At 32.9% G+C, this 27681-nt stretch overlaps 1 protein-coding gene across 1 annotated transcript in view; it reads left to right on the top strand.

The window, feature by feature from the left end:
- LOC124357199 (amyloid-beta-like protein) overlaps positions 1-14323 on the top strand; it is a 128073-nt gene extending 113750 nt beyond the window's left edge. The window contains exons 8-11 of the mRNA XM_046808736.1: positions 5423-5801; positions 7337-7483; positions 10949-11065; positions 12304-14323. Coding sequence (XP_046664692.1) covers positions 5423-5801; positions 7337-7483; positions 10949-11059 — 637 coding nt within the window. The 3' untranslated portion in view covers positions 11060-11065; positions 12304-14323. The remainder of the gene's footprint in view (positions 1-5422; positions 5802-7336; positions 7484-10948; positions 11066-12303) is intronic.
- Positions 14324-27681: the final 13358 nt, after the last annotated feature.

The raw sequence follows: 27681 nt of genomic DNA on the forward strand, positions 1-27681 counted from the left end.
ATGGACAAACAAATTTTTAAAAACTGGTTTTTTAGTGAATTTGTTCCCGAAACCAAAAAGTTTTTGAAGAAAAGCAACCTACCCTCTAAAGCCATTTTAACACTTGATAACGCAGGATCACACCCAGATGAAGGGGAACTGCAATGCGATGGCATACGCACAATGTTTTTGCCACCGAACGTGACCAGCCTCATTCAGCCTATGGACCAAGGCGTACTTGAAACTTTGAAAAAAAAGTACAGACGCCGTTTGTTGCAATCAATGTTTCAAACAATTGAAGGAGAGGCAACCATAAAAGATTTCTTGAAAAAAGTCACAATCAAGGATGTTATTTATTGGATCGCTGAAGCTTGGAGCGAAATTAAACCAGAAAAAATCCAGAAATCATGGAAGAAAATCGGAGTGTTTAAAATTGAAAATGATTATGAAGATGACGATCTACCGTTAATAAATTTAATAAACAGACTTCCTGGTTGCAATGGGACAAATCAAACTGATATTGGAGAGTGGATGAGTAGGGACGAACAGTTAGAGACAACAGACGACACCATAGTTGAGATGGTCACAGACATGACAGCTGACGGGAGTGACGAAGAAGAAAGTATGCAGGAGACAGACCCGGCAATGACTCACAGCGACGGCTACGTGGCACTGGATGCGGCCCTGCGCTACGTAGAGCAGCAAGCAGAGGCGACAGCGGCAGACACGTTATTGCTTCGGCGGTGGAGAGACATGGCTGCCCGCAAACGCTGCAGTGTGGTGAAACAAAAAACTCTAGACAGTTTTTTTAAGTAAACATTGCATCTTTGGACCTCTGTAAGTAATTTCTTAATGCTGGTATTTGTAATAAAAGCATATTTCTTTTGTTTGCCTTCAGTTCTAATTATAACCCAATTTTTCTCAGTGTTCCGTATAATTCGAGTTCTTCACAATTCGAGGTACATTCGGTCCCATTCACCTCGGATTACCGGGACTCTACTGTATCTCTAATAAATATCGATCAAGTTCAGACGATCGTAAGTTTTCCATTTCGATCAGCTCATATTATGACACACAAATTATACCAATGCGATACTAGTTACTATTATAATAACAGCTGAGTAAAACAACCAATCAGAAACGCTAAAAAGCAGAGAGTAAACTCATATGAATGATTTTTCAACTTCGACATACGACTGCGATCTGTAGGATATTTATAAAACTTTTGAAAACTCTGAACGTAGACCGTTGTTAAACACTCTTAGTTGACAAGTGAAGACGATCACCCAATCTATCAGACATTAATAGAACTATTTGGAGGAAAACTTAAAAGCAGACCGCTTTTGCGACCTGAGGTCGTCATCGTGCCGTTAGGCCTGGCCGCTGCGTGACGATCACAGCTCGTCAGTGATCCGCAACAGGTCAAGTTCCTCATTCCAAACAAATACCTTTCTTTGCATTTGCAACTCAATCTTAATTATCATGAAAATTTAAATAAGTGATTTTAATTGTCACCCATACAGGACCTCGGGGCAATTGTGCTTCCTTAACCCGTTGAGGTAGTAGTTATATGAGCCTCTGCAGGCTCGGTAGCAGCAATTAATTTAGGTGAAAATGTAAGCGTTTAGTTATACCGTAATAACTTTTTTTGTGTGTATAATACAGCAATAACATTTGAAACATTGCTTAAAATAGTTGTGACTCTATATTGTTATATAAAATTTAAAGAAACAAAACTCTTATTTAAAACCAATTTTTTAATAGTCCATAACGTATTTACACAGGAAAAATAATTAACCATATATCTGAAAATTCAAACTAAAAATAAAATAAAATATTCACCACTGTTTGTAATAATTACAAAAGTCAATTGTTCTACACAAAAGTCAGTAGCTATTGTAACTATGTTGTTCTATGGTAAGATTCATAGTTTATAACACTGGATGCAGTCAAGTAATTTTTTATAGTACACTAGCTGATTCCTGCGATTTTGCATGCTTTTCATATACTGTGCCCGTGTGTAAGTAGGCCTACTTCTGGTTCAAGTGAATTATATTTCCAACGCCAATGTAGAGTTTGCCTTGTTGCCACGAGCAAGAAAATCTGTCAAAAGTGTATGTTTATAGCCATTGTACATGTACATGTACTTTATTATTAAATGGTCTAACATTCAAGCTTTAAGTCAATCAGACATTGATTTTAAAGACAAATAGCCTATACATCATAGCGGCTTCAAATAGTGTTTGGCTATTTAATATAAGTAACTCTCGTAATTGCAGTTTATATTATGCAGTGCCGCCTGGTGGCAAGTTACATCAATGGGCATAGCATATAAACCTTTTCCATGGAAAAATACATACACATCCAAATTTTAATAATTATCAGTCAAATAGTTTCTGAGTCTATCAATGTCATATATATATATATATATATATATATATATATATATATATATATATATATACATGAACATAATGAATATGAATATATAAACATCCTCTTTTATATGTATAGAAAATAATCTAGTAGTATTTACTATACATATTTACAATGTTTACTGTTCTTTTTTTAGTAATTAACTAAAGTGTGGAAAGCCTTGAACAATTTTGTTTGTTTCCCCAACATGTAGGCTGCTCACTATTTTTTCTTTTACTTTTGTTTTGACAAATTGTCCCATTGTTTGCCAAAATTCCATGGAAGTGCTGGGAATGCTGTCGACTAAGCCTACGACCAATACAGTATTTATAGGTGTACAAAAGTCAAATGCATTTTCCTATCGCTCATCCTCATGATCTGAAGAAAGGATATCATCCAATTTGTCCTGGCCAGGAAATATTAGATAACCTCCATCCATAGAGTCTGAATTAGTGAAGTGGTTTCTAGATTGGGGTATAATGCAATCTTCTAATGCTTTCATCACTATCACTGTCACTTCAGAATCACGCAAGTTTTCACGTTCCATCATTACACATAATGTAAACCAACAGTCAGAGAACACAGTGTACAAGATGAGCTATCAGCACCAAAAAAGACACAAAATATTTAAAAGATCAGGTTAGCCACAGTATAAAAACGAAATTATTTATTTGGCTGTGGCATCTAAACCTTAGTAATAGGTATACTTATGAGATCTAGCGGAAATATGGTGAACAGTGCAATGTGAAATACCGACCATGTAACAAGCACGTGACTCTGCGTTTGTTCCCGGCGAATGACACGTAACCAGTGTGTGTGTCTACCTCAATGGGTTAACACAATGACAGCAGCAGACACAGCATGATACTACATACACTGTAATGTAGAATCAACTCGTTATGAAGCCGAAGTGAAGATTTTAACTACAATTGTCCATTAATTTTTTGGGGTTGGCCAGGACAGTGTCTGTCCTGCAAATAATGAGTTGCCAAGTTGCATATGAGACAGCACATGTCCTACAAGTAATGAGTGGCCAAGTCGCATATGGGACACCTGATGTAGTGCTCTGTTCTTCATTTGTTTACTCTATAGCCAACCTTTTAACATCAAATTTTTACAATTCACTTTATATTTTCTAAAATATTTATATTGTAATTCTGATTTGATCCATTTTTTATTTACATATTTACACATTTTTGTTGCAATGTTTTTCTTTATTTTGGTGTGTAAATAATTTCCCAAACATGTGAATGTTGAGTTTAGCTCCAGTTCACCTTCCTTTTACGCTGTCGCAGATTTGCCTCCTGGAATCTGGCGTCATGTTCGTTTGAAGAGATCCTAAGAAAGTCAGTGACAAATAAGCTCGAAATGTACTTCTTACATAGTTTCGACAACAGAGCCACTAGACTACAAAATATAAAAGTATAGTGTAGTCTATGTGAATAGGTATTCTCATTGTTTCATCAGGTGCACAATGATGTTTCTGATTTAATCTTTAAGCAGGGTGGAACAACCGAGTTTTCTACACATAATGTAGATATGTCCTTTTTTTGGATCTCTTCAGATGAACTTGACACCAGATTCCAGACACTGTACTAAGATGAAGGTAAACTGGAACTAAACTGAACATTCAAATTGAATCATGCCTTTCCAAACAAATTTTCTTTATAAAGGAAGATTGACAACGTTGTTTATCCTATCTAAATTACATCCTTCTACTATGCTTGTTATTCCAAACATAAACATTTCCTTAGTCCTTTTAGTTTGATCAAACAGTTTTTAAAACATTCATATTTACAAAACTTTTAATTTTGTACCAATTAAAATATTTCTTTTCCTATAAAAACAGGCAAAAAACTATCATTTAATCTTCTTTAGGCTACATGTAAAAACAAAAATTGTTCTGCTAAGCAAATATGTTTCGATGAACTGGTAACATTCATCATTTATATTTAGAAAGGATTTAATTTGCAAATAATTCTGTAGTCAAATTTTTGTAGTTATATTTTATTTGCTTTGTTTTAGATAAAAGAATTGATTCATTATTTTCCAATACATATATTCCAACTAAGGTTTAATATTTGATAATCGCTTAGTTCTGTGTTTATTTCACAATAGAATATACTTATTTTGATATCAACATAGGAATTTGTTTTTTTGTATTGACCCAAAATTGAGCTACATTCTTATTTTCTAGAAATACATAGGAATCAGAATCAAATTCTCTGAATAAAATACTATAGTAAATTTTGGTTTAGGTATACATTTTTTTTGGAATTGGCTAATCACTACATTTTACACTCACTATTTATTTGTTCAAATTTCACATTTTATGAGGAAAACATTTTAGGTAAAACTTATAAATATATAGTAACTAAAGCTATTTGTATGGTCATAAATCACACAATTGTAGGTTACGAAGTAGATGTTAACAAAAAGATAACCATGTACTGTAATAATCACACTACCTATATGATTATAAGGTTTTACAAGGCGTTAGTTTATTCCTTTTGATTGAAACACTTTCCACAAATCTTTAGCACATACCAGGAAAATGACTGGGCCACCTGCTGGCAAGGATATTTTGTCCTCTTTAACTGTGGAAGACCAGTGGAACATATTTTTTGAGTTTCAAAGAACTCAGGTACATCTCTTGGCTAATCTTCATGTAGAAGAAGATAGTCACGCAACAAACATCAGACATCTCCGAGGTGGAACTAGGCAAAAATGATTTACTGCAAAGGTAAACAAACATCCGATTACGACATCATATGAAACAAACCAAGAATTCCACTTGATTGAAAGGTAGAGGGATGGACAGTATCTAGATACGAGGGGGAGGATTTGGGAGGAGTAGTATTACCGTCTCCAAGACGTACAATGCTCTTTAAAGGGTTATAAAAGATCTGCTGTGCAAATAAAATTAAATTGCTTTAAATTGTTCCATATTTAAAGGAAATCAATGTGAATGTTAAAATAAATTTAACATAGTTATTTTAAATTTACAGCAATTACTTTTTGTTTGTAGGTATCCAGAGCTGTCTGCTAAAATTTCTCAGCTTATGCAGGATTATATCCAAGCCCTTCGCAGCAAAGACGACACGCCTGGCTCCCTGCTCTCTATGACTAGGGATGCAGAAGCTGCCATTCTAGACAAGTACAGAGCGGAGGTGACTGCCATGCAGCAGGACAAGGAGCGGGAACGAGTGTTGGAAAAGCAGCGGAAAGAACTTCACAAGCGGGAGCGCAACGAGTTGAGAGAGGAGAAGGCACGAATCGTAGAACAACCGGAACCAGTTGAGGAAGAACACACAAGCACTACATCCGCACCTCAGGCTGCACCTGTTATACTGACACAGCCACGAGTCTCCAATGTTCTGGCCCATGATATCAGCCATCGCGAACCTGTGAGTAGTCTATTTTATGTTCAACGTACAGATAATAACCCAAGTATAGGTGTCTCTTATCTGATAACCCAAGATCTCAGCCATCATTAATTTGTGAGTAGTTCTGAAATTATTTTGTTCAGATGAGTGACCAAGCCACCAGTTTTGAGATTGCTGGTTTTACAAAAATAGATTGTGTAATATTAGCACTTGTCTGTTTGACATATTATTTATTGCAGCGTTTTTTGTTATGAGTTCTTACTGAACCACAAAATAAGTTGTTAGACTTGGTTCTACCTAGTCTACTCTGATGAGAGAACAAATGAAGTAATATTTTAGAACATTAGCTCTAAAGCAAGGATTGGGTTAACAGTTTGTATCATCAATATTTCACTATCGTGAGCACGGATTTGTTTTAGAGAGAACTCTTTTTGTGTAATAGTGCTAGAATTGCACCTGAAACTGTAATATTATCAATTTTAAGGATGTTATAATTCATCAATTTGATAGAGTTACTTGTTTAGTCAGGTTTATTAATCAATTAGATCTGCTTGTTCCGATTTGTGCCTCTTGATTTTGGTACCAATGAAAATTGGAAATATGTTGACACAACATGACCAGTTACACTAAAAAACCGTTTGTACCATAGTTGTGGCAGTTGTGTTAACTGTAGGAGTGGTAGGCTGATTTTCGCTTTTTAATTAAATTAGGAATCTAGAGAATCTTCAATCTACACCTCACATGGAAGCAATTCATTATGCAATATCCATTATATAAAGTGCTGCTTGTTTCAAATATCCATAAAAATATTGTAACATAAATTGTTTTACATTTAAAGAAAAAAATTAAACTCTACACTTATTACCTTCTTTTAATGTTTTTTTTTTTAATTGAGTTAATTTTTCAGGTAACAGAAAAGTCAAATTACTGAAATTGACCATCAAAATTATAGATTCATTCATCTTTAGATCATTATGTTTAGTGATAACACAGAAATCTTTTCAAGAATAGCTAATTGTATAGCACATTGCTGCTGATGGTTACTATTTTATTGAATAGCTGCAATGATTTCAGTAACAATTGATCTGTTGTAGGCCAGTGGGGAGAAATCCTATGTCTAAAGTTAAAGGCTTTACCTTTTCAGTTATCAAACTTAAGAAGTAATAAATTATGGTATTTTACTCTAGTTGATTAAAATCCCAATAAAAACCCCAGACAAAGAAAATCTTCTGCACGTTTCACACATTACATTTCAAAAATGTAACTGATTTTGACAGATGAATAAAAAGAAACATTTACTATCATCTGTACAAACTATTATACTTATTATTCTTGAGTTTGATAGGTAATTCAACACACATTTACTTTTTTCAAAATAGGTATAGGCCTATATGTTAACCAGGGGTACTTAGAATGTCATTGTAAAATTTCAGTTTAATTGGTCCAGCAGTTTTTAGTTGATTGAGTAATACAGATAGAGACACCTTTAGATTTTTATATAATAGTATAGATAACAATATAATAAATTATAATGTTTTTGTTTATTAATTTTTCAGTCTTATTCGGTGCGTAGAGAAGTATATCATCGTGAAACCAAGAGTGTATACTTCACTCTGGCATTTGCCGGCATCGCCCTAATGGCTGCCATTGTGATCGGAGTGGCCGTACTACGCAGGCGCAATGCTCGCTCACCTCAGAATCAGGTAAAACTACAGAATCTGTATTTAATAAACATCAAATATGTATGCATATTTCTGCATAGATTCCATCATTAAGTGTAAGTCAAAATTTCTTTATTCCTCACGGAATATTTTTTGTCAACACTTAAATAATACATCAGCATTAAATGTGTAGTACAATTTATATTTAAATACTTAGGTACACTTATAATTTCAGTATTACACTATTTAATTGTACTTTGTTCAGAAACAGGATGTAACAACTAATATGATGGGTAATAAAAGGCTAAAATTGAAACATATGGTTATAAATAAGAGGGTCATCCAGAAATTAAGGTCTGATTTCTTATAAAAATTTAATAACAACTGATTTAATATAATAAAATAGCGAAACAAGTGAAAGTCACTCGGCGCCAAGTCCAGATGTTAACCCTTTGAGTGCCGCAGCGTTTTGCTATACGGTATGCATAAAATGCCGAGCGAAAATGCCTGATTCTGCAAGGGTCTGGTTAAAAATTTGTAACAAATTTATTTATTGGTAAAATGTCTTGGGTTTTTGTTTTTTTTTTAGATAAATATATTTTCTTTATAAATATAATACATTAATCACTTATTTAACGTTTTTATATAAATAAAAAAAATCATTAACAAAAACTTTATGAGCAAAAACATTTAGTTTTTTATTTTGACACAACTTAGTGTTATTGAAATATTTTATTTTTTCACTTTTAGTTATTCTATCTTATACTCCATTTAATTCTTTACAAAAGAACAGATGCTTACGATCGCCGTAACTCGCGGCCGTCATTGCTCTACTTACACACAGACTAGAACAACATACACAAACAAAATAATTTGAAGATACTAACACTACAAACTAATTTACACTTAAAAGCTTTCAATATCATTTGTGAAATAAACAGCAGCGCAAACAAAACATGTGACGGCTCGTCCGCGTAGCGGCCGATTCTAAACGCAACTGACGCGCTCACTATTCAACCGCCCTAAAAATCTGAATCTAACGAAAATGCAACAAAACCTACATCAAAAGTTACGTTGAAGCCTTTGGAATGTGTATGTATAGTCAGTGAGCCAATTTAGATCAATGCTATATCAAATATGAGTGTTACTGCAGAAGTCGCTAACAGCGATTCTGGCATTTCTTGCATATAATGCGGGATCGCTGACAGCGATGCTCTGGCACTCAAAGGGTTAATGTTAATAGGTCACATTGTTTATTCTGTATTGCACATTGAAGTTGTCAGAGTACCGCAATAAGCAGCTGCATTATTGTTCTTTCTCTGTCCGTAAACTGGACTAACAATATTCCATGTATATCCCTAAACACGGTCGCCATAAGGTTGCGTTTTGAGATTGTTAATAACCGGTGACATCGTGACACCATTCTATTAACTGGTGTTTCATTTCTGGGATTACTTAAGAAACTCATGATATTGAACCAAAAACTAAGAGCACAGCCCATTATTCTCATTTTGTATTGTGGAATCACAATGTGAGCACAATTTGGGAAATTTCAAATGTTCAGAGACAATTTAGTGCAATGTCGTTTTACTTACGGTTGGAAATTCCAATGCTAATGATGATATGGTAAATCGTTGATCTTCACGAATCTTTTCATCATCAACATTGATTAAATCTTCCGTTATCACTGATGGCCAGCCAGATCATGGTTCATCATGGACATTTCCCCATCCATTTTTAAAAGTGTTTACCCACTTCCACACTTTGCTGTCACATATCACATTAGGGCCATACACTTCACTTATTTGTCTATGAATATCTGCTGCTGGAATGTTCCTTACTGGGAAAAACCGGATAACTGATTGTATTTTGCAGTCAGTCGGTAGATATAGTTTTTAACATCTTAAATTCACACAATAAACATCACTCTACAATGATTTCACTGCATATGACTTAATTTCATACTCAATGCATGCTGTAAGTTGGTGTGCATGCGCATTGTGCTGTTCACTCGCTACTTGAATAGTTACTGTGAAACAGACCTTACTTTCCGGATAACCCTCATAATAACATTACTTACTCGACGATTAACAGATCGTTCATCAATTTATCCTGCACTTACATCTTTCAATACGTATAAACCTGTAAGACCAATATGATTTATATTCCATTGGTAATATCATAACCGTTCGGAACAGCTGTGTAACTAAAAGTAATTGCCTTCATTTGTTTCCTTATATTAATTGTGATATCAGTGAGTAGCAGAACAAGAATTATTTATTTTTATTGGCAGCACTATGTCTTTTTTATGTAATTGTTTTGTGCTAACATATTGTGTTTATTGATTTATTTAATTTATATTAATTAATCATTTTGGAGTAAAAGACCATTTCTTTAAACCATGTAGTAAGTAAATTTTTAAAAGCTGGTTTACTGATTTTTGCTTATAGAGATAGTTAATTATTTACTTTTTTTTTGAACTGTTGATATTTGTGGCTGCTCAATGATTTTAACCAACGACTTAACCAATAGAAAGAGGGTACAAGATTGTATTTTTCCTAGTACTATATGATGGTTATGTGACATTATCTTAGCTATCAAGATTTTTTACATATATTAAATTAGAAAAAATACACTGAAGCCATTTTAATTTATCATAATTTATCTTAAAGCTGATTTTTCATTATTGTTGATTTGATAAACCAACCATTACTCTGATAACCTTTTTGTAGAACTAACACTTTGGAGACAGAACTGGCATTTCCCTATACATTAGCAGAGAGTTAAATAATAAGTACAGTAACAATTAGTATTTCGTTACTCACACAGTTTTTAAGTTTCCTCATCAAAAATATAATTCCAGAAAGCTTCTTACATAGACATGTTATTTGCAGTTGACTTGAACTTTTTCTGGAATTATGTCAAGTCTGACGTGGTAGTTGGTGGTTGGTATGAGTAATGTCATCAGTTAATTTTCAAGCAAGGGGGTATCAGAAACTTCAACTTCCACCATTCACTTCAGTTATACTAAAATTTATATTAACTGGTTTGTTGCCTTCAGGTAGCAAAGATCATCTCACAGAACATCGTTCAACCATTCTGAAATTTTCAAGAACTCACCATGGTTGGTCTTAATTTTGAGGTTTGAACACGACAATGTTCAGCTGGCCAAGGTGTATCTTAGTAATGCCAAATTAAAGCTCTAAAAGTACTAAAGTTTTCATAACAACTTTTTTCTCCAGGCCAATTTGTCTCTTTAATTATTGAATACTCCTTACACATTTGAAACAGCTAGCCTCAACACAAGAAGACACCACAGCATACAAGCAATCAGATTCTGTAATATTCAAAATGCGTCCATAGGAAGAGGTTTTGGAACCACTTCATTATCTATGTTATAAATTGCCATAGAATGAAGATTATCAGTATAGATTATGTTGTCCTGCATTGTTAAGATTGTGTGGAAGTATATTGTTTCAAAGTTAATTATATGTGAATGTTTACCAGGGCTTTGTAGAGGTAGACCAAGCTGCGACCCCTGAGGAACGCCATGTCGCCAACATGCAAATCAATGGATACGAAAATCCTACATACAAATATTTCGAGGTCAAGGAGTAATTACAGGTAACTAAAATGTGTTTTAATATTTAAGATCTTCGCGAACAATCGTATTTTTCGTTGTATAATTACAAATAGTCTACATTTATTAAAAATAATAATTTGGCTAAAAATAAAATTGGGGAGGACACAAAGAAAATATATTTAATTAGAGATAACCTTATATCTGTTTTTAACATTTTACAAGCCATGTATGATTTTTTTCATAAGAGGAATGAAAATTGTTTATATTTTTTCACAATGAAAAATTTAATTTTAAAGAACAAGTCAACTAGGTCTGCTCAAAAGTTTCTTGTGGCATACATACATTCAAAATCCAAAGTAAATATTGTACAACATCTGTATTACAATCGCCTATATTTAACTTTTAAAATAAAAATTCTAAATTTTACAAGGGTTTAGTTATCTCAATGGTTATACAAAATGTTATTGGCTGTAATTTTTTAATGATTACATTCTAAAAAAATCTTTAAATTGAATCATTTTGTGGTAGAACATTGGTAACACAACTTAATCTTGTAAATATCAATTAAATGGTTATTATTGTGTGGATAAAATTTAGAAAATTATGGCAATTTCATAAGCTTAATTTGCATTTATTCTTTCAATTTGAAGTGTTTTTAACACATGGATAAAATATTATTTGGTTATTAATTGTTTAAAAACAATAAAGGATAAGAAGTAACTGTGCTTTAGGGTGTTTCATATAAGGTGTCTCAAATCAATTGTGATAGAATGGATCATTGTAGAATAGTGAAAGGAACGGTTTCTTCACAAAATCAACCCTTGAGAACAGTTTCAAAATATTTTCATGAATTTTTATGTACAGTGTATAAAATTTGTAAATGTAAGGTTCAATTTTCAAAAGTTCAAGCCTGATAAAATATACCTTAGTTCTTGATGTTCTTTAAACTTTAAAATCACAAGTTCTCCAAGATAGTATGACAACAGTACAAAATATTACAGAATAATACTGAATATGAATAATTTTTGATTATATAACCCAGTGCTAGTGATGTCACAATCCAACAGAATTCAACTTCCACATCACACAGTGTTTGCAGACAACTGCTCTGTGACTGGGCCACTGACCATAGCAATGCAACCAGCTCCGCTACCGCTTATCCAATTGACTAAATTTCCCTCAGATTAGTCGCTTATGTTAATGTCTACTTGACACATCCACATGTATTTACTAACATACGGCCAACACACTGAAGCATGAATGTTCTCTGTCTGTGCAGGTGGTGGAGAAGAGTCCAGTGCGGGCGTTACCACTCAGCCATATGTATATTTTGTACCTCCGTTTGCCGTTAGTCCTAGAAAAGATAATATTATGAGGGTCATATTTTGATATCTACAGCTGCATAGAGGAACAGCATTTATAGTAATAATTGTGCCATAACAATCGGTGGTCAATATCTAGGAATAACAGTATCTCATTATTAACACTCATCAACCCACCTAATGAGATTCACAGTATTGAAATTTACTGCAATATATTGTAGTATTGTAATTGTATTTAATTAGCAGCTAAGTATACAGAGAGTTAACTAATGTTTTAATTACTTAACTTGACTTGAACAATCTGAATTTAGGCAGCATTTATTAATTATATTATTTGTCCATTTGTAGTATTATTTTTCTTATTGTTTTTGAACATTTTTATTTTTATAAAAGTACTATTTTTATAGATTTTAATACATTTTATTGATATTATTAAGACAAATGTAAGTTTTATTAAGTATTTTGTTATAGTACTAGATAGCTAATCGAGTGTCCCACACAGCCCCTGTTGACAGGTATCAGAATACTCATTTATAATACAGTATACAACAGTACACCAGTAATGGATGGAATCTATTTTTTGTTACAATTATGTAAAATGCATTTCGTAGATTTTAATGAAAGGAATTAGATAATCTTGCAATATTAGTACACGAAGCAAAACAAATTTTTTACTTAGTATAATTGAATTGGAGTGAAGTGATGAGACAGGACAGTGACCCTCACTGCAGTGCTCCATCCGTTGCTGTGTACATCGCACGACGCGGCGTCGCGCAGTGTCGCGTCAGTGCTCGGATGTTCCTCTATACAGCGCTCCTACTGTACATCAGCCGAGTCCAGTGTCTAGTTGTGTTCCGTCGTAGTGTTTGGTGTTGCTTTTCTCTCTGTTCATGTTAGTCTAGCCCAGCATATCGTACTGTAATATAATATGTATCTATGTCGACAGCTGACCATTTGTAAGCTTTATCCACCTTACTAGATAGCATATTTTTCTTTCTTCTTTTCTTTTGTACAAGTACTTTTACTTATATATTAAGGCAGCTTACGATCAATAATGATGTAATTATTTTTATAGAGTCTGTTCTTAACTCATTAGTTTGTAGTGTTTAAAACAAATTGATTTTTGTTAAATGTGATCAGCGATGATCTGACTTAATAAACTCTTAAATTGACCCGGTGTTAATGTTTAATTGGTGTTTGCTTGCTGCAATCGTCAGAACCCTGATGTCCTCGACAGCAATGGTGCACTGTGCCATCGGCACTACAATAAATAGTTCTTGGCTTTTTTTCTAGTATAGCGTTAAGTGACGCACTGTAATGACAAGTATGAAATGTTATATGAATATATTACTAAATCTAAGTTCCGCTTTTATTATTAATCACAATCCATTTTATTTAAATGTCTGTTATAACGTGCTAACAAAACCTAATATTCTAAACCAAAAATAATAATATTAAAAAGTGTAACATTATTATAAAATGTATTTTACTAACCCCACAGCAAAATAATGAAATATCAATTTGTTTTATTACAAAGTATTCAGTATTATATTATAACTAAAATGTAATATTTGAGAGAAAGATTTGTACTCCAATTTAAATATAAATATAAATATATATATATATATATCATTATAGTGTGTAGACATGAAATGTACATAGAACGTTTTTCAGGCATTCCATTAGCTTCTCTACATTCCGATTTGTACAAGAATCAATCTTTCACACACACAAACACACATACACGTACACACAACTTGTTGTTATGGTGACGTATAGCACGTTTCCACCTGTATGTCAGTGTTTCGAGCGTCAAAATTGGCGTCTGTCTTCGTTAGTATCTAGGCTATATGTTAGCATGATGGCATTTTTTTAACCATCAACAGAAATGTCCAATAGTTATGTCCAGGAGAGATTGTATTTCTTGATATTTTAATTACTGTAATTTATTTATTAAAATAAATAATAACATTAGTACAGGTTCATTCATTTCTGTAAGACCCATTTGCCCTGTTGCCATTGTAATTTCTACAAGATATTTATTCTTTAAATTCATGATGAAATATTTTTGTAATATAAATAAATTGCATGAGTGACCTAAGTATATGATTATTCCCTGTATATGGGAGGGATAAAAAATCGAAGAATGAACTGTCGAGTACAGCTGATGCAAAACATGACACTCCTTACCTCTGTCGCTTTCATTTGGTGGTCATTCTTTTCCAGGGAAAAATAAAAATAGGAATAAACTGTCCATTATTACTCTTATAAAACAAATGTGACATTACAATACTTCATTCCCGTCACTTTCAGTGAGTGCACCAATCATTAAGCAATCATTCATTCATTGCTAAAGGAAAATATAAAAAAGTAATTCACTTTCCTGGAGCAATTATATAAAATATAAAACCTCAAACGCATAATCTAAAGTTACTGTGATATATCCAAACTTTCTTATCTGCTTACACTCCATCTTGCACTCTTTGGAAGATTGAGAATACCTCCAAAAAATGTAACAAGTAAAAAAACCTCTTCAGTTGATTTTAGATTTAACAAGAGAGATAAGAATACCCAATTAATTTGTCAATTGGATTCAAAAGGATGGCATAATCCAAAATTTTGTATATATTGTTGTTCTGATCCACATCTGTTTCCAGAGGAAAATAAAAAAAGGAATAAATTGTTCATTAGTGCTCATATAAAACAACTATAAGATTACAATCCTTCACTCCTGGCGCTTTCCACCACTCAATTATAGCAGTTTCCTTTGATGCTGCTTCTAAATTATCTTATAAATAATCCAGAAGTACTTAATAATTATTATTACATTTTTTTCCTAGCAGATACCCGTGGCTTCACGATCTAAAAGTGTCCTTCTTTGTGAAAGCACTTATGGTGTAATATAATGGAATCTTATGACATTTTTCAATCAAAAGTAGGCATATATCTGGTTCTTATTATTTCAGTGCCCATAGAGATTCAAAAGTGAAATAAACTTTTCACTTGCTAATTTTAGGTTTTGGGTGCGTCGAAGCATACATTTTTATTTCGATTAAATTAAATTTCTGACGGCTACCATCGAGCCCCTACCCTAGTATCCCGATCAATGAAATATACGAGTATAAAAACAAAGGCCTCAGAAACCCATTTCAGTCAAAAGCGTCTACTTCCAGTCTTTTAACTTCTTCCGGTCTAAGATATATCTTGTGTTTAAGTTGAGTTTGTCCTATTGTCCTGGTAAATAAAGGACCTTTGATAATAAAGGACGTCTACGCCCTTGTTATCAATGAAAGGTCTAAAGTTAACCCATCAGTTTCCAATACAGAGTCCGAACTAAAACACAAAATGTCTGACTGCCTACAGTGCATGTGAAGTGGCTCTCAGTATAAGTGCATTTAAGTGTGTAATTCCCCCAACATATAATTACTCACTTGTGCGGAAGCTTACCTGGTTACTGTAAGTCTGTTTCTAATGTAACACTAAGATTAATATCTCCCTACAAAAATTTAACACTCATTCTAAAATACTCAAGAAACTGACCTCATTCTTCATCTGTGGCAAACAATTAAGATTAACAATAAAGATTAATAAGATTTCACTAACTTATACAACATTTATTTTTCCCTCATAAAAAATATGGCAGAAATGAAGGTATCAACAATAGTATCATCAACTGACATTGACAGCCCAGCACATTCCATCTACCACCACTGACCTACCTCACTCACACAAACCTGAGACATTCAGTGTCAGCATTAACAATTACAAGGAAGGTGCTATTCCCAACTAAAGATGGAGCAATTGACTTTTGGAAACGGCTAAAACAGAAGTATCAAGCGATACCTGACAAAGAAATCAAAGATTCCTGCAGAACAGTTCACTCTTTCATAATAAATTTCACAGATTACCTAAAAAAGGGTGTAATAGTGTAAGATTATAAGAGAGTAATACTGGATGAACCGCTGATGTTACATGCAGGGGTGATACTTTTTAAGGTCCTGAGCTTTGTTGATAAAAACAAAAGGGGATAAATACTGTATATAAACAGGACTCCCTATAACCTCAAATATTTAAATATCCTGGAAATAGCAAAAGTGATTTTAACTCTTAACCACTTGTATCAATGCACAAGCAATGTGGTGGATCTCTTAACCTTTTACCAACAAAGTATGACAAACAGCAATCTAGAGAGCAATGAAAAAATATCAATCTACCCAAATGGAATAAAAAATTTGTCAATAGATAAAGACTAAGGCAGGGTTCTCGTTTGTAAACAATCAGAAAAGATTGCTTTGAGAAAATTGGGGTTCAATGCAACAACTATACATGAATTCCAAGGGAGGCAAGCAGAGAATGTTGCTGTGGTGATCTGAGAAAAAAGAAGAGATCAATGACTCCTTACCACATTGCTTAATTGCAATATCTACACATACAAAATCATTTACCTACTTTACATCAATAGTTAATGAATTGCTTAGTAGCTGGATAAGAAATATAAATAATAAACTAGACATAACTGTTCTTGAGCATCTTCCATTGGATCATCAATTAGAAAAAAATAACTCTTGAAAACTCCAAACTTCCTAAAATAGCTCAAGACCCCTCAAACGGTACGTAGTTTCACCTCGATCACAAATAAGCGACTCATAACAGTATTTCCAGATATTCACCAATACGCTGATGGAACTCATGTGGAACTACCAGCCTTCTAAAGAAAAAGCATCTGATCCCTGTTGGAAACTTCACAAACAAAAAGAGAATAAAATAGTAGACACGATGAGACACCAGCCAAGGAGACTTGCTGAATTGAAATAAAAAAATGCAATGTCTCAAAAGTTACTGCTTGTAACAGTCCTACTCTACAACCACTGTCAATCCTAGCATCCAACCACCCAACAAAAGTTATGCAGGATAGAAGAGATCCAGGCATAAAAACTCCCCTAGCTGTATCTGTACATGTTCAGACAACTCGCAAACCAGTTATTTTACAACTCCGTCAAAGAAAAGAAGAGAGGACGAAGCACCACTACCAGAAGACGAGAATATTCATCAACTTGTCAGCAAGGCCAATTCATCAAGGAGAGACTTCTCAATTCTCCATCAGAATATAAGGGGACTAACAAACAAAACTGACTGTATAAACCATTTGCTTCTAACAACAAAGTCGGACATCATAATACTAACAGAGCATCGATTAAATGAAGATGAACTGAATATGACAAATCTACTTCTTTATTTTCTCTTAGCTCAATTTAGCAGAACAGACAATAAAATGGGTTGTGTTGTGATATACGCTAAAGTCTGTCTAGTTGTAAACATTGTTACCATTGATATCTCCAAAGAGTGCTATGAATTAAACTTGGAGGCATCAATGATAAAAATAAGCAAGACAAAGAGCAATTTTTACTTACTTGGACTATATAAACAGCCATAGGCTAACTTAGATGAAGCTCTGGAAAGACTTTCTACAACCATATAAGTGACAACCTACAAGTACCCACTGGTCATTATGAGTGACATTAATGTTGATATTTTAAGGTCTGTCATTAATGCAGCTAAATTAAATGAAACACTGACTGTTTTTGACATTGGGAGACTCCTACCAGAGTTACAAGTACTACTTCAATATCAATTGACTGTGTATGTACAATTTGCTACACAAAAGAATTGGACATGATGTGATTCATACTGGCATATCTGACCACAAGGCCCAAATACGCAAGGCCTGGACAATGCAGTGCAAGAAGACAAGATTAAACTGTTAGGAATCATAATCGATGCAAACCTCACTTTGACACCTTACATCGATAACTTAGTATAGTTTCCTAAATAGTTTCCTCTGGTGTATATGCTGTGAAAAGACTTAAACAAGTAGCTGATATTAAAACTGCCAAAACAGCATACTTTGGATTGTTTAAACCACATGTTAGATACGGCCGTACTATTTGGGGTGAAACTTCACTCAGCAGCATGGAATGAGTGTTGATTCTGGAGAAACGAGCTATAAGGCTACTTGCAAATTTACAACCTCTAGAGACTTGCCGTGGTGGATCTTTTAAGGAACTAGGAATCATGACAGTGGTGAATCTCTACATTCACGAGGTAATCACTTATGTCGACAATAAAAATCCACCACGCGACAACAGCATCCACAGCTATCACACTAGACCTGCTCTATCCTTCACTACACCTCATCACCTCACTCTGTACGAAAGACAACCACTCTACATTGGCTGTAGACTACATAATCATCTCCCAGAACAACTGAAAAGAATGAGAGGACAAGGACTGAAAAGAGAGATCAGCAAATGGTTAACAGAATGATCCTACTACACCTAGCTGAGTTCTACAATGACAATTTATTTAATTGTATATCAAGATAACCTATTTTATTGTTAACAACAATGTAATTTTACATTCCGTAGACTGTTTTGACGCCTTTGTATTTCTCTGTGAAGTGACAAATAAAGAAATTGATTGATTGAAAAGTGTCTATTTCCACCGCTCATACTGTCTAATACGGTGCCAAAGTTAAGTTTCCCTTGTCTTTACAAATGAAATACGTACATATGTTGGTTTTAAAGCCACATTTCTATCAAAAATCATTTTTACCGATCCTTGTAATCTGCTTCCCTTCCAAGGGTTTGTCTTTTTTATGATGAAGAAAATATATAAACTTATGTATGACTTAAAAGCTACTGCGGTCAAATATGTATATTCCAGATGTTTAAATTCACTTCTTGTCTACTTTATTTACGGTTCCAAAGTTGAGTTTATGTTATTGCTCCGCTCAAGAAAATATTGTTTCAGAAGTTTACTTACATGAAAAACGTCTATTTCCGGGTTACGATATATTTTGTGATATATTTGATTTAAACTTGTTACTCCGATTAAGAAAATATATGCATACGTAAGCTTAAAAAGACTACTTTGGTCGCTTTTTCCGGTACAAGAGATTAAATGAAAAATTCATACAATTATGTGGAAAGTATTATACACTATATCAAAGGAACTAACCAGTTTCGAGTACTTTACATGTAAAAATTCACAACTTTGTTCTTTAAGGTGGGTTTTATAATAACATTTAAATAGTATTTCCATTGCATTAGATACTTCAAGTTAGTCACTGGTGAAATCTGTATTAAAAATTAGATAGTAACTTTGTCTTTATAACCTGCATAATACTACTGATCAAGCACTGTGTACTTGGCATTTTCTATAATTTGAAAGTAAGGGCATGTTCGTCTCTTTAGTAAACTTCAGAGGAAAATGTCAACCACTATTTACTGTTAGTTAAATTTGGATTGTGTTTGGTAAATATTATAATTATTATTCCAAATTCAAGGAAAAAAATACTCCAGGAAACCTTTCCAATTTTCTCTCCATAAAACCTTTATCGGATTCCTACGAATATTGTAAAAACACAATTTGCCAAATAAGCTCAGACCTTTTTGAGATTAGAGCTTAGCAACACATCTACCGATTCATTTTTGTTTATAAGATTATAAAGATGAGAACAAACAGAAAGTGGTTAAATGGTCTGTTGAATTTGTATTCTTTTAAAAACTAATTTTTCTATTAAAATTGATTTTATCATCCTGACTGGCTTATACAATGTTTGAGAACTACTCTAATATAAAATTTACTATCTACATCTTTAAATAAATTAAAACTGGTGTTAATATTGCTAATAAAACTATATAATTACAAAGTGATGGTACGCCACTCCACATGTCACGTAACATGCCTCGCTAAGGTCGCATTCAAATTTATACAGCTCATTGTATTTTCTGAATGTCCTATGGACCTACAGAAAACAGTCAAACAGTTGTTTTCGTCCTCTCCACAGACAAAACGAAATATTGTCAGGATAGGCGTTAATGGCACTCAGCCAAATCTCATGGTTGAACATGCACCATCATAGAACTCATTCTTGTCTATGTAGAAATGAAGTGTCATACCAAATTTAAAGTGTCTAGAGATGATATCTTCTCTAGAAATCTTGCTACATGATACATTCACATTTTTGTTCAGTAAGACAGATTTTAAAGCACTGTTCAAATAATTAAAGCCCTGGTAAGCTAGTAAGGATACTACAACACAAGAGTGCATTGAAGTGAAGTACTGTCACCGATTTTTTACATTGTTTCCAGTATACTATATTTTCTTTTTACTCTGTGAATAAAATTGCACTTATTAAAATCTCATATGATTATACACAGTTTTAGACCAATATAAACAAATTGCTGACTCTCAGCCAAATCTCATGGATTTGACATCCATCATCGTCAAACATGTGTTGCTAATATTAAAATATAACTTTATGGAAAATTTTAAGTGTATAGGTTAGGTTGTTTTCAAGTCATTGTGCAGACAGATAGACAAACAGACATATAGAGAGAAATACAAATTTTCCAGCCCCTCAAGTGGATAGGAGAGGCTAAAAATATTAGTCCAGTCATTTAAGGTTTTACATGCGGAAAAATTCCTAGTGAGCTGAAGTTTGGTATACACCTTCATTATGGCGTTTTAATGAAGATGTGAAAAATCAACATTGATATCGTGCCGGCTAAAAAAGTTATAAGGGTCAAAGGGTCACGAAAATCAGTTTTTTCCGAATATCTCGTGACCTATGGTTTTGAGGTCAATAAAGCTCATAATAAAAATTATTCCTCATATGATTATCTACAAAAAATGTCTCTTGTATTTTTCTGTAAAGTCAACCGTTTTCGGGCTAGAGCGCTGAAAAAGTGACTACATTATGATGATGCACTCGTTTCCGCATCACCTTTAAGGTAGAATACAAGGCGCATTTTTTTTTACATGATTTCCCCTTGTAGGCATTATCCATGATCTGTAATATTTTTTTTTTTATTTTATGCTCAACAATTATTTATTTGTACATTTAAAAATAGGGAAACAGTTTTTTAAAATATAATTTTCTTTTATATTCATTCGTCGTCGATATCCTCAATTTCAACTTCATCAAAAGTTGCTGACAAAACATCGAGTGGACTTATTGCTGTATTTAAATCAACATCATCATTTTCTTTGGACTCTGCGTTTTAGCATGGTTGACCACGAAAATATCCACAAGTTTTAGAACATCTCAATCCAATTTTTACATCTACATTTTCCGCCACAACCTTTTGTACAGTTACAAAAGATTGTGTTTAGTAGATCATCGGGTGCTGGTGGCAATAAAGTTGATATTAGCTGTAATATTTTTCAACTCCCAACCCCACTGTTCTGGATCAATTTCTTTTCCTAGCCAGGTTTGTATTTGATAATAGACTCTATAAATATGCTGTTGAGCTGCTGAAGAAGTGGGTGGTTATAATTGAAATTTCACAGCTGTGCTTTAATAATAATAATAATAATAATAATATTTTTTATTGCCATACAAAATTTTTACATTCATCGACAAAGTCAAAGTACAGCCAGTAGCCAAGTCAAACTTAGTTTACTAATCAAAATGTTAGTGTATATAAACTAATTTACCATAAACTATTATCATAAACTATTACAAAATAAAAAATTACATAAAGTATTTTTGGTTAAAAACCAATACAAGGTACAGCAAAAAATTCTTCAATTGAATAAAAAGGATTGGCTAGAAGCCAACTATAGAGCCTATTACAAAAAACATTTCTTGAATATTTATTTACTAACTGAGACAACTTATTATAAATTTTCAATGATAAAACCTGGTGACTATTAACTGATTTATCTAGCCTACAGAAATTAATTGTAGTAAGCCTACTTGCCTTACTCCTCGTATTATAATTGTGACTGGCATACTTTATAGTACTAGGTTTGCGAAAGGTATACAAAACCAAGTCATACACAAACAAATTAATAATAGTTTGAATTTTTGACTTAATAAATAATGGTCTACAATGTTCTAAAAAATTGGCACCACAAATGATTCTGATAACTTTTTTTGCAAAATTAATATTTCATTTATCCTGCTGCAGTTTCCGTAAAATATTAAACCGTACCTAAGAATTGACTGAAAGTAAGAAAAATACGCGGATCTAATATAATTTTGTTCAATACGGCTAGTAAGCCTTTTCATTAAGAAGATAACCCTAGACAATTTTGAGCTAATATAATCAATGTGAGGTCCCCAAGATAGATTTTTATCAATTTGTACTCCCAAAAACTTTACTTGATTAGAAAATTGATCAAAATTGGTATTAATATTAATATCAAAAGGTCTTAAAGTAAAAATTATGTTTTGGGTTTTTTCTTCATTCAAAAGAAAACCGTTTGCCTTAAACCAACCCGATGCCCTATCTAAAGCACTTTGTGCCAAGACATTAAGAGTATCGATATTTGAATTGATGTTAACAAATGTTGTATCGTCTGCATACAGGATTGTTTTACAATTTATAAAAGCTGGTAGGTCATTAATAGAAATTAAAAAGAGCAAAGGACCTAAAACCGATCCCTGAGGGACACCATATTTAACTGAAACCTCCTTTGACCAATCGCCATTTACTAAAACCTTCTGCTTACGCTCAAAAAGGTATGATCTAAAAAATTCCATCTGCAAATTAAGAACTCCATAGTATTTCAATTTGAACAATAATTCTGAGTGATTCACACAGTCAAAGGCTTTGCTCAAGGCACAAAGAGTAGCCCGAGCAAAACCCTTACTTTCAAACGCTAGTAGCACTTCATGCACCAGCTTATCTATGGCATCTACTGTGGACTTACCTTTTCTAAAACCAAACTGAGAAAGACTTAAAAGATTGTTTTTTTCAAAATAACTACTTAACTGATCAAAAACTAAAAGTTCAAATACTTTGGATATTACAGGAATAACTGAAATTGGCCTGTAGCTCTCAGGTTTTTCCTTTGATCCTTTTTTAAACACTGGACTAATCCTTGAAATTTTCAATTCATTAGGAAATATTCCTTCTGAGAGACAAAGGTTAAAGCAGCAGGATAACGGTATAGATAGGTTATAAATGATTTTCTTTAACAAATTATTAGACATTAGGTATACATCATTACAATCAGAGTTTTTTAAACACTTAGTTGCTTCAATTACATCGAGTGGTGTTATAGTATTCCATGTGAATTGTACATTCGGGACAGGTATACCAGTGGATGCAAGCAACTGCTCAGAGCTAGTAGGAGGAAAGCCTATGCTGTTTTTAATGGTCTCAACCGAATTAAGGAAACAATTATTAAAAGTATCGGGGCATATTAATGAATTTTTAAAACTTACATTGCTATCACTATTATTGCTTTTAATAATATTCCATGCTGTTCTACACTTGTTACTACTCCCTTCTATGACACTTGTGTTATATTTAATTTTGGCTTCTTTAATGCTTTTTCTGTAATGGTGCTTTAAGTCATTGTATGTCTGTTTGATTGCATGGGAATTCCTGATGTTATTTTTTACTAAACTGTCTAAGAAAATTAATCTATTTTTCATGACAGCTAATTCATTATTGAACCAAAGGTTATTACTTTTTTTATAATTATTGGTATTTACTTTTACTGGTTTAGAGAGATAGTTAATGTTATTTGTTAATATATTTAAAATTATGGAACAGACATTCTGAGCGTCAAAAACATTAGGGCTCATAATATTATTCCAATCATAGCACCCCAATCTGTCTGCTAACTCGCATATTTTTTGTTTTGGCAAGATAATTTTAAAAAGAGGCATACTACACGATACGTTAGATTGATTAGGATTGATATTCATTTTAAGTGTAAGACCACAGTGGTCTGAAAACGGAAAATTAAAAATACTACAACTAAGATTATTATTTTTATGGGAATTTACAAGAATATTGTCTAAACAGTTATTTCCTCGGGTAGGCTGACTATTTAGGTGATAAAAGTTACACTGTCGCAAAAGATTAAGAAATTGCTTAGAAAAATTACTACCCTTAGTTACATCAAAATTACAATTAAAATCACCCCCAATCACAGTTGTGTAATTAGACCATTTTATAAAGAATTGCAGTAATTCCTCAAAAGAATCAAGAAAGATATGTGGGTTACCTGATGGAGAGTGATAAACATTTACAACAATCAATTTCAGATTATCGATAAAGATAGCAGCCACCTCCAAATCCAACTCAGAACAAAATTGCTTTACGTCACATTTTCTTACATTACTTTGTCTTATTAGTTTAGCAAAGCTGCAGTATCTGTAATTGTCAATTTAATTTTTTGATTTTGGAGCATGTACATTGCTAGTAGAAAGTGTATTCTAGCATTGACAAGGGTAATTACTCAATATTATTCCCTTATCGAGCAATCAATTTTTTTATAATTGTCTTGTCATCTGGAACGTAACCTTGAATTACATCTTTCAACTCAGCCAATGTGAATTGACAATCGTCATTGTTTTCATTTCATGTAATGGAAAGCATTGTCCATAGCAATTCTGATATTCTCATCCAATGGACGGCCTACATCACCCTTTCCACTAAGTGACAAAAAATTTGAGAAACACTTCTCATGGTACTTAGCTTCGATAGAGACAAGGTCATACTCAAAATTTACACGCTCCTTTACATTTCTTCTATATTTATCAACACGTGCCTCTGGAGCGTCTGTATTTTTTTCTTTCGATTTCTTCACTTGCTTCTTCTCCACAAAACAAACATAATTTGTTTAAATGAAAAGAATTAATTCTTTTTTTGCGTGGAGATGTTGATGTACTCGGCTCTTCTTGGCATCATTTGAAGGCCGCAATACTCAAATTGTTCGTATAATTTTTACGACAATTACTGTGAACATTTACAAATGTCACAGTATTCAAATATTCAACGTTACCATCACTTCTAGCGACACTACCATTTTTTTATGTTTGTATACCATGTCTAACTTCTACTACGTCACCACTAGATAACGATTCATTACATATGAAACATTCAAACTCATGAAAACTGTTCAAGAGCAAAAAACTACGAAAATAACGTCTTTAACACTCAAGAAATATTTTTCAACTGAGCTAAACACAGTCCGACAGGCAGTAGCAGGTATAAAGGGATGGGTCTCAGAACAATAAAGGACGGAACAACTGCCGTGGAGGTCATTTGTATTAAATATAGTAGATTTTACTCAAAATCTCCAAACCAGTGATATTTAAAAGTTATTTTTTGAACACACCTTGTATACTTATTCTTTCTCCATGATTGATTATTAATGTTTGGAGAAGAGCCCTGCATTTGTTAATTTGTTTGACTAGGTTTTGGTTTGTTTTTAAGGGATGTCAATAAAACCAAAAACTTTTTATGGATACAGCAGAATCTAATGGAAATATTTAAATAAAATATCTTTAAATGATGTGAAACTCTTATCAGTGATAGGAGTAATATTATTCACAAGACCATAAAGCTGAGCAAACCCATACAATCAAAGTGACAAGATATTCAGGATATATTTGAGATGTAGGAATTTGGGTCGCCTTGAGCCATGATACAGCCATCTTAAATTGATAATGAGCACTATTTCAGCCTTGGAAGAAGGTCAAACTTAATTTCAGCTTCTAGCAGTTAACTTCAATGGTGAACTCTTCCTTTATTTAGTCTTAACAAAAATATTTAACAGTAAAGGAACATCATCAACCTCAACAATCATTCTTCACAGTTAACTAAATCTAATGGTCAAGTTATATTTGTATCTCAGATATCACACATTTGTGGTCAACAATTTGCCACTTTTGAACACCAGTTCGGTTGCCCAGAAGTAGTGAATGAAATCTGTCTATTCCGTACTCAGGGAAGGCTCTACTAGTATTAGAATAGATGAATTAATGGCATTCTCTAATTTATGTCTCAACCCAGAGTTTATACTACAATGCTCCGGCCTCCATATTCTCCAGACATGGCTCTGTGTGACTACTTTTTATTTCTAAAAAAAAAATAAAAACTTAAAGGGTTGTTGTTTTAAAAGCATAAATGAAATTTAAAGTGCACAGCTGAAAGAGCTAAAGGCTCCCATATAAATAAGGAAATCTTGTCAAGACTTTGGGATCAATCAACAAAATCACTGTCAACTTTTATAAATTACTCTTCCTTAGAGTAGTCTCCAGAACAGTGTTGTTGATCATTGATTACACCTTGCTCTTTGCCTACAAATATGTTTGATATCAATCCTGTTTAGCACAAAAATCACTAAGCTAAGTTTTTTTTTAAGATAGCTTGAATATACGATCCACTATAAAATTATGACTTATTGCCCTCTTGGGTCCAATTTGGATGAATAAAGAACTTAAGTTGTGGATTTATAATAGGAAACATTGGACCAATGGATATGGTTGCTAGAGTGCTTACTGATGGATAGATGGATAAACTGAGAAAATTGTCACTGCAGTCGAATGTTAGGCTTCACTACGTTTAGCCAATTATTTAATTAAAATTGGTTTAACCATTTGAAATAAAAAAGAACAAAGGTTAATTTCTGTCAGATTCTTTGAGGCATTTTTGTATTGATTTATTGTTTTTACACTGTTTAGTATTTGAAAATATAATAATACTATTCAAATTGCTTTATAACAAAATAAAATACTGTATTAAACAATTTAAGGGTGCATCAGCTGCTAGTTTGGATGAGTGTTGAAATGGATTTATAACTAAAGGGTAAGTACCAAATTTAATGACGATGCATTTTTCATTATATTGTTAGGTGATAATCTGACACCCTTTTGCCTACCTTTCCATTCCAACCTCCGTCAAAACTAAGTTGCGTTCTAATACAATGTAAATAGATAATGAAGCAGTGAAAAGGATTCAATTAGACTAATTAGAAAACAATCAGTCTGATTTTAACTAAGTGTGTGACCATTTTCTGTAATATCATAATTATTTATAAAGATGGACAAATTATTGGAAAATTCATGGACAAATTATTTAGGGGTCAATAACTTTAAACATTTCTTTACTTTAAAAAATATATTTTTACACTATGCACATGTTTGAAACTAACATCTAATTAACAATATTTATATTCATAGTTGTAATCTATTTTGTCCATAAATGGCTCACATTATGCCAAATGTGACTTCTTGCTCTGAAACTATGATATTTTTAATTGTTTCTTAGAAAGTGCCTGACTTTCGTTTTGCGTATAAGCACTGTAGATGGTCTGCATTTTAAACATGTTAAAAGTTTGTTAAATCTAAACTTACTTTCTTGCATACTATTTAACATGTTTAACTTAAAAAATGTTATGCTACTGATGCACTGTGATATCTTTTCCTATTGTCGTGTTACAAACGAATAATTTATTAAATATTAAGTCAAAGGTATGAAAGGTCCTGTATGTACTGATGTAACTGAAAGTACTAATGTGGAAGA

The sequence above is a fragment of the Homalodisca vitripennis genome, chromosome 3 (assembly GCF_021130785.1).
Source record: "Homalodisca vitripennis isolate AUS2020 chromosome 3, UT_GWSS_2.1, whole genome shotgun sequence".
Lineage (NCBI taxonomy): Eukaryota > Metazoa > Arthropoda > Insecta > Hemiptera > Cicadellidae > Homalodisca > Homalodisca vitripennis.